This window comes from Pinus tabuliformis, chromosome 1_2 (genome assembly GCF_031772625.1).
Source record: "Pinus tabuliformis cultivar Carrire ecotype Pingquan chromosome 1_2, CPIR1, whole genome shotgun sequence".
Taxonomy (NCBI): domain Eukaryota; kingdom Viridiplantae; phylum Streptophyta; class Pinopsida; order Pinales; family Pinaceae; genus Pinus; species Pinus tabuliformis.
Window position 1 is genome coordinate 642,125,991 of NC_142298.1, and position 12,526 is coordinate 642,138,516.

Genomic DNA, 12,526 nt, shown 5'->3' on the forward strand with positions numbered 1-12,526 from the left:
GGAGTTCCTGATCTGTTCGGTTGTAGCAGATCGGATTTGCCCGGTGGTAGCGCATTGGAGTTCCTGATCTACTCGGTGGCAGCAGATCGGATTTGCCCAGTGGTGGTGCATTGGAGTTCCTGATCTACTCGGTGGCAGCAGATCGGATTTACCCGGTGGTGGCGCATTAGAGTTCTTGATCTGTTCGGTGGCAGCAGATCGGATTTGCCCGGTGGTGGCGCATTGGAGTTCCTCATCTGTTTGGTGGTAGCAGATCGGATTTTCCCGGTGGCGGCGCATTGGAGTTCCTAATCTATTCGGTGGTAGCAGATCAGATTTTCTCGATGGTGGCGCATTGGAGTTCCTGATCTGTTTGGTGGCAGTAGATCGGACTTTCCCAGTGGTGGCTCATTGCAGACTTATTCATTAGAGGATCAGAAATTTTATCAGTCCAATATGAATAACAGTTATGAGTACTCTCTTAAGCCAGAAATGACGTGGTCTATTATCAGGCCAGTAGATTATTTGCTCAGGGAGCAGCGGCTGCTGTTTTGATAGGAATCGCCATCGCATCGACTATCTTTATCCTTCAGCCTGGTTTTTTGGCTTCTAATGTTAATGAAAATGGAAGGTTTGTGCCCGAAAAACCTCATCGGGTTGTTTATGAGACGCCTGTTCCTCGGTTTGCGCAGTATCATTCAGGTTCAATGGTCAATTCGGGGCTAAAGTGCCCTAGGTTTGAAGAGAAAGTCCCTGTGAGTTGTCATGACGCGTGGAGCTGGCTTTGTTGGCAGTCATCTACATGACAGGCTCATGGAAAGGGGCGACAGTGTTATTGTTGTCGATAATTTCTTCACAGGAAGGAAGGAGAATGTTTTGCATCATTTTGGCAATCCGATTGAACGGATAAGGCATGATGTTGTGGAACCCTTATTTTTGGAGGCTTGCCCCACTTCGCCTGTGCATTACAAACACAATCCTGTGAAGAATGTCAAAACTAATGATGTGGGAATCTTGAACATATCCAGACTTGCCAAGCGTGTTGGGGCAAATGTTGAGGTTCGGATTGCTCAAATTTTCAATACATATGGTCCGCGAATGTGCCGTGATGATGGTCGGGTTTCAAGTAATTTTGTTGCTCATGCTTGGCGCAAGGAGCCTTTGACAGTCTATGGAAATGGGGAACAAACACGAAGCTTCCAGTTCATTTCTGATCTGGTTGAAGGCCTTATGCAACTTATGGAGGGCGAACATGTTGGTCCTTTCAATCTTGGGAATCCTGGGGAATTTACAATGTTAGAACTAGAACAAGTTGAAGAAGGAAAGGATGACTCTAACAGTGATTGGGACATTCCATTGCTAATGGAAGAAAACAGTAAGGAAGATGAAGAGCAAGAGCAGAAACAAGAAGAAGAAGTAACAGGAAATGTAATCAATAATGCAAGCCCAGAAAAGGCTGAAATAGACAGATTTGAGGTAAGTCCCCTACCAAGGAGATCAAGTAGGAATACTCGATTACCTTCTAAATTGAAAGACTATGCATTAATGTCAAAGTTTTTAAACATTGTAGAACCTGCAAATTATGAGGAAGCAAGTAAATCTGATGCATGGAGGGCTGCAATGTATGAGGAAATAGAATCAATAAATAGAAACCATACTTGGTATTTGGTTGAATTGCCTGAAGGTAAAACCCCCATAGTATGAAAATGGTTGTATAAACCAAAAATAAATGCAGATGGGAGTATAGAAAAACTTAAAGCTAGACTGGTAGCAAAGGGTTACTCACAACAAGAGGGAATAGATTTCGATGACACCTTTGCTCCTGTAGCCAAATTAAACACCATTAGAATGCTAATTTCCTTAGCAACAAAACACAAATGGCATCTACACCAGCTAGATGTTAAGTCTGCATTTTTGAATGGTGACTTGAAGGAAGAAATTTATTTAGTATAGCCTGAAGGTTTCGTGAAAAAGGAGCAGGAACATCTTGTGTGTAAATTGAAAAAGGTACTTTATGGTTTAAAATAGGCACCCAGGTTGTGGTATGAGAAAATTGACTCATTTTTTGTACAGCATGGCTTTCGTAGGAGCTTGAATGATCCAAATCTGTATACCAAGTTTAATAAACAGAGGCAAATTATTTTGATTTCTTTGTATGTAGATGATATGATCATAACAGGCAATGCTAACAATCTGATCAAAGAAATCAGATGTCAAAAGTGTATGAGATGGAAAGACATCGGAAACCTTCATTATTGCTTAGGATTGGAGGTATGGAAAGACTCTAGACAAACCTTTCTTACTCAAGGGAAGTATGCCAGAAGCTTGCTGGAAAGGTTCCAAATGGAGCAGTGCAGATCAACAGCAACACCATTACAACAGAACTTAAAGTTGACTAGTGACGACGGTACTAAAGAGGTGGATGCAACCATGTACAGACAGCTAGTTGGCAGTTTGATATATCTGACTACAACTAGACCAGATTTGGCATATTCTGTTAATGTGTTGGGCCAGTTCATGTCAAAACCACTCGAAAGTCACTGGGTCGCAGCAAAAAGTGTGTTGAGGTATCTTAGTGGTACTACTAATTATGGCATTTTGTACACTGACACTTCTGATGTTATTCTAGCAGGTTTTTTCAGATTCCGATTAGGTAGGTAACTTGGATGATCGAAGATCTATCACAGGTTATGCATTCAGCATTGGATCCAGGGTCATAGCATGGAGCAACAAAAAGCAGAGCACTGTAGCTCTGCTTCATCGAGACAAACTACTGTCAAAAGAGATATGTGTTGAATATTGTAAAACTTGTGATAACATGGCTGATATTTTTACTAAGCCTCTTGGGCGTGTAAAGTTTGAATTGTTTAGAGGGATGTTAGGAGTTCAGGATAATCCTCTCTCCATTAAGGGGGGGAGTTGAAAATAATTAATATTATTTTGTATTAATGGAGAAATGGTTACACCAGTTGTAGCGTATCTCCTTAATTTTGGATTTGTTCCTAGAGTTTAGGAGTTTGAGTGCAGTCTCCAGGTGAAATACTCACCTGTGAGGTGCAACTCCTTCTTTTTCAATTCAAGTCTGATTTTTATCTCTACGTAAAACAATAGCGCTCGACCAATGAATTTCTCTTCATTCGCAACCTTCGAATAAAGGCGATTATCTGTCCAAAATAATCAAACAGCAGTGTCCACAGATCATTTATCCACGAGGCCTCACAGCTTTCCATAGAAATGCCTTTGTTTAGTTGATATCTTGTTTCAAAAAGACCCATTAGTATCCTCATAGAAATAGCCTCAATGCAGTTGTTTACAATACGCATTTCTTCAGACAAGGGATGAAATTTTTTATAGTTTCAGAGAACTTCAAGCTCGTCTTCCTGGTTTTTTTTAGTATTACTTGATTGAAATAAAACTCACTTTGTTTGCAAAGATAACCTCTGCAATACTCTTTTGTCATATCCAAAAACTCAGTTGTGCATCTTAGAGTAGCAATGCTGAAAGGATTCATGAGGATCGAGGAACCATAACAGTAAGCTTCTATCATTTCAAAAAATTTCGCCCCGTCGGGGAAGGCTTGTGGGAGATAAATCTCATTCCCTTCCATTAGTTGCCGCTTCAAGGAATTTCTTCTTGAAACCAAGGGAAACTAGCCATTCAAAACAATAACAAAAGATAAGGACGTTAAAATCTTTTGTTTCCAGCATTACAAAAAGTTAGTGTTCAGAACAACTTAATGAAATTGAAATTCAGTCCATTTTGAGCTGAAAATAAACTTGTGAATCTTGAAACTGTGGCCTTTATCGTACACTATAACAATTATTGTAAACCCTGTGGTTTCACCCCATGACCAGACGCTTCGTCGTAGAATATCTTGATTAACTGCATATGAAGTGTCATAATGGTCGTTTTTGAGTAAAATGTAGGCGCCACCATTGGGGAAAGCCAGATTCTTGCCATTGTGGCCTGTGTTATTAATCGCATCCCCTAAAGAGTTTGATGAACAATGGTTTCTTCATGATCTTCATATATGGTATCCACAACACCAACTCGCCAATGGATTAAAAATCCTCACAGGAGATGATCATATCGTCCATGTCAACTGATGGCAATAAATCTTTTAAAAACATACAAAATCTTGGAGAAGCATGGTTGGAATATGCAGGGGCCTTTCACGTCGTTGGAATTTTGTTTTGGTGGAAAAAATCTTATAATCCTATTTTGCTCTGAATGCAGCCACATAGCAATTTCGAAGCTTATTCTAGTTGGTTGTGATTGCATGTAGGTTGCATCAGGATTGACATGGAAAACAGAGTTAAATGAATGAATTGAGCCACTCCCTCACACCTCTCATTATCATGTATTTATGGCGTTTGTGCGCCTATTGAATGTCATATCGTTCCCCTGCAATGATTTTATTTCACTTGTTTAGACATGGTCCCTTATTCTGAGTCCTAACCATTTTTTTTGCACGCAAAGCTAGATTAACCAGATTTACAAGGTATCTGATATTCATATGTAGGCTATGTGGGTGAATATGCAGTTAAGTAACTCCCGAAATTTGTGACAGGTCAAGTCTACCCGCTAGACTTCGCTGACATTTGCGACTGTGACTATATATTGGAAATTTCCTTAGTTTAATGGGAAAGGGTATAAATGACGTTTTGATAAAAATATCAACCGTCAATAATATGTTTTGCACAACTACAAACACGTTGAGAGAAACGGTCATTAAAAAATTATGAACGTCAAATATGGAAAAAATGCCCTATGATGGGCAAAATTCCCGTCAAATGCGAGAATCTCCCATGGACAATCATTTCCACGAGTAACAGCATGTCCATCAGACTTGTGGACATATAATAAAAAGAAAAGAAAGAAAACATGTTTATATATAGATATATATATATATATATATATATATATATATATATATATATATATATATATATATATATATATATATATATATAGCATGTTTATAATAAAACTATGTCTATATATCAAAAAGTAAATTTGATATATATAAATATATTGAGAAATTAAAAAGAAATTCTTGATTTACAGATAAATAAAAACTAATGAAAGGGAGCCCTAAAAATTACTAATGAAAAAAAGCCATTAGCCTACCAAACTTGGAGTTTCTTAGGTTGTTTAAGCTGTAAACGATTTGACTATTCGAGTAAATAACATGAATAAATAAGATGTGGTGTAATAGTTAAGTGGGGATATTTTGCCTTTACAAATTTTATGGTCTATAAACAAGACTATATATACTTGAGAGCGACTCCAAACAAAATTACTTTAATTGAAAAAAAAACAAAAATAATAAAAAATACAAAAATAACCAACATAATAAATTTTTTTTCATAAAAGCTCACATAATAATATGTACGCATAGCGACAATCAATCTAATTGTATTTTAATTTACAAATACAATCAATCCACTGAACTTAAATATAAATGTAGAGCATATCAACGGTTGGGATGAATTATGCCATTCTTGATATCTATGCGATTCTTGATATTTGAAGCTGAGAGTCCTGACACTAGTTTTTTTTAATTTTCCGCGGGATAATATGCAAAGAAAATAATGCGAACATTATTTCCATCTTCTGTTTCCATCAAAATTGAAGTCATAGAAGATGGAAATGATGAACACAATATTTACTACTGCTGCACTTTTCATGATCATCACAACGTTTCTTTCATGCATAGTTTCAGCACCTTCAAACCAAATCGTGTCTTTGAGTAGAGCACATGTAACAATTATATGACAATTTTATAAAAAAGATTTACAAAATACATCAATAAAAAAAAATTAGTTACATTAACATACAACTATTAGGCATTATGTAATGACCGCTGGTAACAAACGGATACACATAAATATCATTTAAATTTACTTATGGAATCCGGATAGTCTTATATGTCAATATATGTTAAATTAAATGAACAGGTGAGGAAATCTAGATGGGGACCTCCTCCTTAATTGTGCACATTTATTTAGGGCATATTATGTTGTATTGGCTCTTGTACGTGGTAACATGCAATGAGCAGTTGGACCCTGGGACAATACTCGTGTTCGATCTCGCCATCTATTTCATTCTACCACCGTTGATCTTAACCTGGAAATCTGACAATAAAGTAAGGGTAGGGTTTGGTCCTCTAACCAATTTTTCGCACTCAAGCCTTGGAGGTTTAATTGTTACGGTTGCTCCTGTGTCTTGTAGAGCCCTGGCAATCTGACGACGAAGTAAGGGTAGGGTTTGGTCCTCTAACCAACTCTTCGCACCCAAGCCTTGGAGGTTTAATTGTTACGATTGCTCCTGTGTCTCGTGCTGCTCTGCGATGGCTGGGTCTTTCAAAAGCCACCAATAGTATGCTGCATTCTCTATGGTTTGAAATAATAGAGACATTTGAATTTGTGGTTTGAAACAATAGAGACAGTTGAACCTACTGGCGCAGGTATGCCATAGAGATTGGTAGACAGTGAGTTTCATTCGCTCAGTTTTGAGGGTTTGACGTTTGTATGGGGTTTCTACCTTAAACTTGTTCTAAACGTCCATCACTATTATACATAGATGGCCCAAGAGGTTCGCGAGGTCATCGGAGACAAAAGGCACCATGAACCATTTGAAAAAGGTAACCCTTTCACAGCAAAATTTCATTGCAACAGTTTTCATTCCAGTCTCTATTTAGATAAGGTTTTTCTTCTAATCCATTTTTTTTTCACTAAGCTTTTTAATTCGTAACTGAGTCCAATCGTTGGTCTACAGGTAGGCAATTCACCGACGATATGTTCTTAAATCAGGTAAGAACCCTCCTAGAGTATCATTCTGCTTATGTATATGAATGAAAGGTTCTAGCTCAATTTGTATCTACTGATTTTCGACCTCTATTACAGGTACGCTTATTCTCGGAAGGTTTGAAGTTCAAGACCATGTCCATTAAACCCTTAATATCTCACAGTGTCCTGGTTGATTTACACGTTGGAGCTAAATCTTTTGTTGTTACTGTTCTGGGCTTAGTTGTTTAAGGGTTTCTTTGGAGGGTTTTCTCCTTATAAACGGGTTTAAGTTATTAATATATATACTAGTTTCTTTTGCTTTGTCTGGTCATATGACAAGCTCCAACTGTCAATAGTTCCTTTTTTTGAAATGTAAAGCTATGTGAGTTGAATATTTATACTTGGCAATTGTCAGTAGTTTGTTTAAGAAGGACTATGAAATTGTTTCCATTTTGATTTGAAGGATGGATTGTAATAACTTTCTTAATTATTTGAAGGAGAGGCCAAGAATGCCTATATTTGGCTTTTCTGATAGCATCGACCGCTTCATCGATTGCTCCTAGTTTAGGAATACACGCTTTCAGTTTATTACTGTGTTAATATGAAGTAAATACATTGTTCCCAATTTCCTTGTGGATCGATATCCTGCGACAGTTATGCAACATTTATGTTATGTAAACTGTACTTAATCAGTTGTGATAGTTTATTGCCAAAAATTCTTGTAGTGTTACCTACTATTCATTATATAGTGATTATTCATTACGTACAACCTTTGATGATAAGCTCTACCAAAGGTTTCACTGTCGTGTTATGGTTAGCTGTTTTGCTTAACTCAGAATAGGGAATTGTTTAGTATTTGGATGAACTTTAATCTTCTGTTCTACTAATATTTATGGTTAATATGAAGTTTTCCAGAAAGGATATTTACGATTCCCTTTATTTTAATGATAAGTTATATTCGCAATGATACTTTCTAGGATTTATATTAGCATATTCCTATTTCTACTCTGTAAAACAAATAATTATGTTGTAACCATTCAATTAATCCATTATCAATTAAGCATTAGCGTAAGCTCCATGGTTATTAGTTCAGAAGTAAGCCTTCTATCCTACTTATTTGTTTAACCTACAAGTCAATAATAATATCTACAGTCCAATATTAAATCTTTAGAAGCTTTCTATCTTACTTATCTGTTAACCTGCAATGAAAATATATTTCGGAAAGTCTCCCATCCCAGCCACGAGTCTAAAAATCACATCCAGACTCTCCCTTGAGCACTTTCTATCTTTCACACTGGATTATATCCAGTTACAGTCAGTAGCTCCTCTTCCCCTCTCTATATTTTTCTTTCCAGGCAAAGGGTAACTATTTCTTGGTAACCGTTTCTTTTAATTAAACAAAACAGTTTTATTCTTGTTAAAGTATCATTACCAATAATTTAGGTAATGACAATATATCTTTCTTGGCCACTCAGTCAGTTAAGCGATGAATTTATGCAATTCTCCATGCTACCTAAATAGAATTTCCTGAGCTCCCTCCCAATTCAATTAAGAGGATGTCTTTTTTTATCAGGTAAGAGCAGGACCTTCTATTAAGCTTAGCTAAAATACATAATTTACAAGAAACCGCACCCGCTCTGTGAGAGTTCAACAGTTAGCAGGGCAGGCCGAACCAAACCAATTACCCAAAACCAAGAGAAACCTAAACAAGAAAACCGAGGAGAACCGCCAGACAGTTAAGGCACAAGGCCATCTTATAGTGCTGTTGTGCAACAAATGAAACTAGAAATCCTTGGAGAACCAGTCCATCGAACCGGAGGTCACAAAAGGCCACAAATGACTCATCGTGGGTCCACAAGAGGTCTCACCACATGCTAAGCTGAAAACTATCAAATGGACTCGACGAAAATTAAAAGCATACCACTCTAATATTTTTTCAGGTCTGACCAACTAGCATAAACAAATCCCCACAGTTGATTAACTGACTAAGATCCAACGGTCTTCATGAATATTAGGAGGTCGAGAAGCGCGAGAGTTAACTGCCCGATGAGGTTAGTTTTCTCTCACCTCACCCTGCCATGCGTGGAATCAAATTTCTCTCACCTCACCCTGCCACACGTGGAATCAGATCCAATCTCAAAAATACCATAAACCATTCGGACCCCACCCGATATACCACTTTTGGTTTTGGAATGGTTGTTGCGCGGAAAAACCAAACACTTCCTTTTGCCACGTGTTGTCCTTCAATTCCGTCCCGCGAGCAGATCTTGAGCCAATCCCGTCCACCTAAATTCTCAGTCAAACACCAACTAAGCAAAACAAAAATGGAAACCTCATCCTGTGGTGCTATCCGAATCAGTCCTTTCATCATTCAATCAAAAGAATTCCAGACTATGGGCAACAGTCGAACCAAGGCGGGTTAGACCATGTGGGGTTCTCCATCCACCTGCTGGTCTTCTGAGTCCCTTTGATCTATCCTATTAGTCCATAGTTCCATATCCTGGGTTGCCTGACTGAGACAGTCCTCCCATAATTTGCCTGGAGGTAACAAGTCCCAAGCATACCTAGAATCCCTGTCCCGATTGGTGACTCCTTCATTTTCCAAACGATCCACTAACATATTAGTTTTCATTTTCACATTAATAAATCTGATAGTTTTAAGGAGGTGAGAGTACATGCGGTAAAAAACCCGCAGAAGCTTCCATTTCTTCGACACTTTATCTGGAGAGGCTCCATTGCTGATTTTCTTAATCGCTTTAATAATTAATTCCAAATCCACTTCAATTATAACATTGTGTGAACTTGAATCCACCAGGATTTTGAAGAATTTCTCTTATGCCATGAGCTCAGCCATGTTATTAGTGGCCTTCCCCAAGTGGGCATGGAAGATTTTATGTATTTGTCCTTGATCATCTCTTATGGCATCCCAAAGCCCGCTAATCCCAGGTTGCCCTTAGCTGCTCCATCAATATTAACCTTTAAGAAACCATAACGAGGGGGCTTCCAGATGTTAACACCTTTATTTATTAGGCTTACTTTCTTTATTATTCCCAGAGGACTAATAGACTAGAGACCCAAGTGAAGTATAATTCTCTCCTCTTGGGGCAGAGCAGGATCTTTAGGAAGGGTCCTCAACAAGCTTCTTATTGTGTCTTTGAGCTGCCTTAGAATTTGATCAATTATGAGTTGGGGCATGCTTGTTTTTTTCTTTGAATATCCAACTGTTGCACTCCTTCCAAATATTCCAGATGACAAAGCCTGGAACCAAAATCCAGGCTTTATTAACAATCTCATTCCTTGAGAAGTTTTTCCTCCAGTTCTTAAGAGTGTTGGATATGCTGAGACTATCCCTATGAGTTTGTCTAAAAATGTAGGCCACCCAATCCCACACCATTGAAGTGAAAGGACAAAGGTTGAGAAGGTGTTCAATCATCTCCTCATGAGCGCCACATAGGTGACATTTGGAAGGCCCAATGAAGCCTTTCTTAAGGAGATTCTCCCAACTTAAGATCTTCCTTTGATGCACTAGCCAGATGAATAACTTTATTTTCATCCAATGTGGACTTTGCCAAAGTTTCTTCCAGCCTTGATCAGGATTCACAAAGTTAAATCCTAGGACTTACTTTTTAGCCTCTTTGAGGTTAAGGTTACGTTCGGTATTCTTTCCCCATCTTAATTGATCTGGTGAGGAATATATCAGAATCCTTCTATGATTTAGATCCTGGGTGAGAGCTTCTGCCTTGGTCTTCAGTGGGTTTTCATCACTGTGTCCTAGATCCTTCCACTTCCTCCATTTTCCCTTATTCCTTCCTTGGTCCCAGAAGTCTTTTACCAAAGCCATACTTTTGCTATTTGTGTCACTTTTGAGAGCTGCAAGTTCATCCCTATAAAGGGTGGATTCTTGTTGCCAGTTTTCCTCCAAAAATCGAGCAAGGTCCCCTGATCGAATTTCCCAAAAACAATGTTGCTGAACAATACTTTTATTATCCCAGGAAAGGTTGCAAATATGGGAGCCCCTGATTTTCCCAGACATTCTAACGTGATCATTCTCCTGCCAATACTTGGCATACTTTTTTTTCCACAGCTTAGCCTAGGGGGCATTCGGTTCCTTAATCCATCTCCACCAAAGCTTGGCTCCCAAAACTCCGCTGAGGGTCTCAGGATCATGAAGCCCCAATCCACCATGGCTCTTGGTTTGCAGAGCTTGTCCTAGGCTACTAAAGCCCACTTCTTTTTCTTTTCTCCTCCACCCCACAGAAAGTCCCTTTGTATGTTTCTTATCTGTTCCTTAATACCTTGAGGAGCAGGAAGAGCTAAAAACATGAAAATGGGAATGGCCTGCAAGACCGCCTGTGTGAGCACAAGGTGCCCTGCCAAATTTAGTGACCTGAATGTCCATTTCTGACCTTGTCCTGAAGTTTATTTAGTATTGGCTCCCACACTTTCTTGCTTAGAGCTTTGTCAGTAAGAGGAATGCCAAGATATTTGGATGGTAGTTGTTCCCTTTGAAATCCAAGAATTCTGGTAATGTTTCTCTGAATAGCAATATTAGTGTTAAAAAAAAAATATTTGGACTTGTTGAGTCTTACCTCTGTGCCTGTTGCCATAACAAAGTCATTTAAGATGTTTTTGATTGCTCTAGCTTCCCTAATTGTGGGTATGCCCTACAACATTGTATCATCCACAAATTGTTGATGAGTGTTTGCCTCTCCATCCGTGGTAAGTTTGATACCTTGAATTCGTCCTTCAGCATTTGCCATTTTGAACGCTCTACCTAGCCCTTCCATCATGAGGATGAAGAGGAACGGTGAGAGCAGATCGCCTTGTCTGAGTCCTCTGGAGGGTGTGAAGGTCCTAGATGGAGCTCCATTGAGTAGTATGGAAAAATTGGTCGTGGTAACTAATGCCATCACCCACCTTATGCAATTCTGGTCAAAACCATAGGCTTTTAGAATTGCTCTTATGTAATACCAGCTTAATTTGTCGTAGGCTTTCGCTAGGTCCAATTAAATGATCATACCAGCTTGTTTGTTGCTTTTGAGAGAGTGTACCACCTCATGAGCTTGGATGATATTGTTGAGGATTTGTCTTCCCTCCACATAGCCTGTTTGCTCCTCTGGGATGAGAAAGGGTAGAAGTGGTTTGAATCGATTGGCTATTACTTTGGAAATAATTTTATACACCACATTACATAAGGCTATGGGCCGAAAACCCTCTGGAGTCATGGCATTTTCCTCCTTTGGGATAAGAGCTATGAAGGATGCAGTCAAAGCCTTCAGTACCTTTTGGGATCTTCTTGAGTCTTCCACAACCTCGAGGATGTCATGTTTGACAGTTTCCCAGCTAGCTTTGAAGAAGTTTACATTGAATCCATCCGGGCCTGGTGCTTTGCCATTCTGCATTTCATTAATCACTTCACTAACCTCCTCTTCCAATACTGGCTTGTTGAGATTATGGTTGTCTTCTCTGGTAACCAGCTGAGGGATATACTGAATAAAATGGTCAATGAACCTAGATCTGTCCTCCAATGGCTCCTTTGCAATATTGCAGAAGTGTTGTACCAGGACCGATTCCATATCATTGTGAGATACAAGCTCTATACCTTGAGAATCTTTGATCTTAGTGATTCTATTGTGTGCCCTGTGAGCCATAGTGGATTTGTGGAAGAATTTTGTATTTCTTTCTCCCTCTCTAATCCATTGTATCCTTGATTTCTGCCTTTCAAAAATTTCCTCTTGTAAGCATCAATCCTCCCA

At 38.7% G+C, this 12,526-nt stretch overlaps 1 protein-coding gene across 1 annotated transcript; it reads left to right on the forward strand.

Annotated features, from left to right (window-relative positions):
• Positions 1-744: 744 nt before the first annotated feature.
• Positions 745-7,019, forward strand: LOC149207293 (UDP-glucuronic acid decarboxylase 4-like). Its single transcript, XM_089397997.1, has 4 exons — positions 745-1,233; positions 6,565-6,625; positions 6,760-6,794; positions 6,888-7,019. Exons 1-4 carry the CDS (start codon positions 745-747, stop codon positions 7,017-7,019), a joined length of 717 nt encoding a protein of 238 aa, XP_089254123.1.
• Positions 7,020-12,526: the final 5,507 nt, after the last annotated feature.

What these genes read in the sequence shown, in the direction of transcription:
- LOC149207293 (XM_089397997.1), top strand. Translation starts at nt 745, where the DNA reads ATGACGCGTGGAGCTGGCTTTGTTGGCAGTCATCTACATGACAGGCTC. An exon ending in AACTTATGGAGGGCGAACAT is followed by an intron (nt 1,234 to 6,564) that starts GTTGGTCCTTTC and finishes TATTATACATAG; the next exon opens with ATGGCCCAAGAGGTTCGCGA. An exon ending in CCATGAACCATTTGAAAAAG is followed by an intron (nt 6,626 to 6,759) that starts GTAACCCTTTCA and finishes GTTGGTCTACAG; the next exon opens with GTAGGCAATTCACCGACGAT.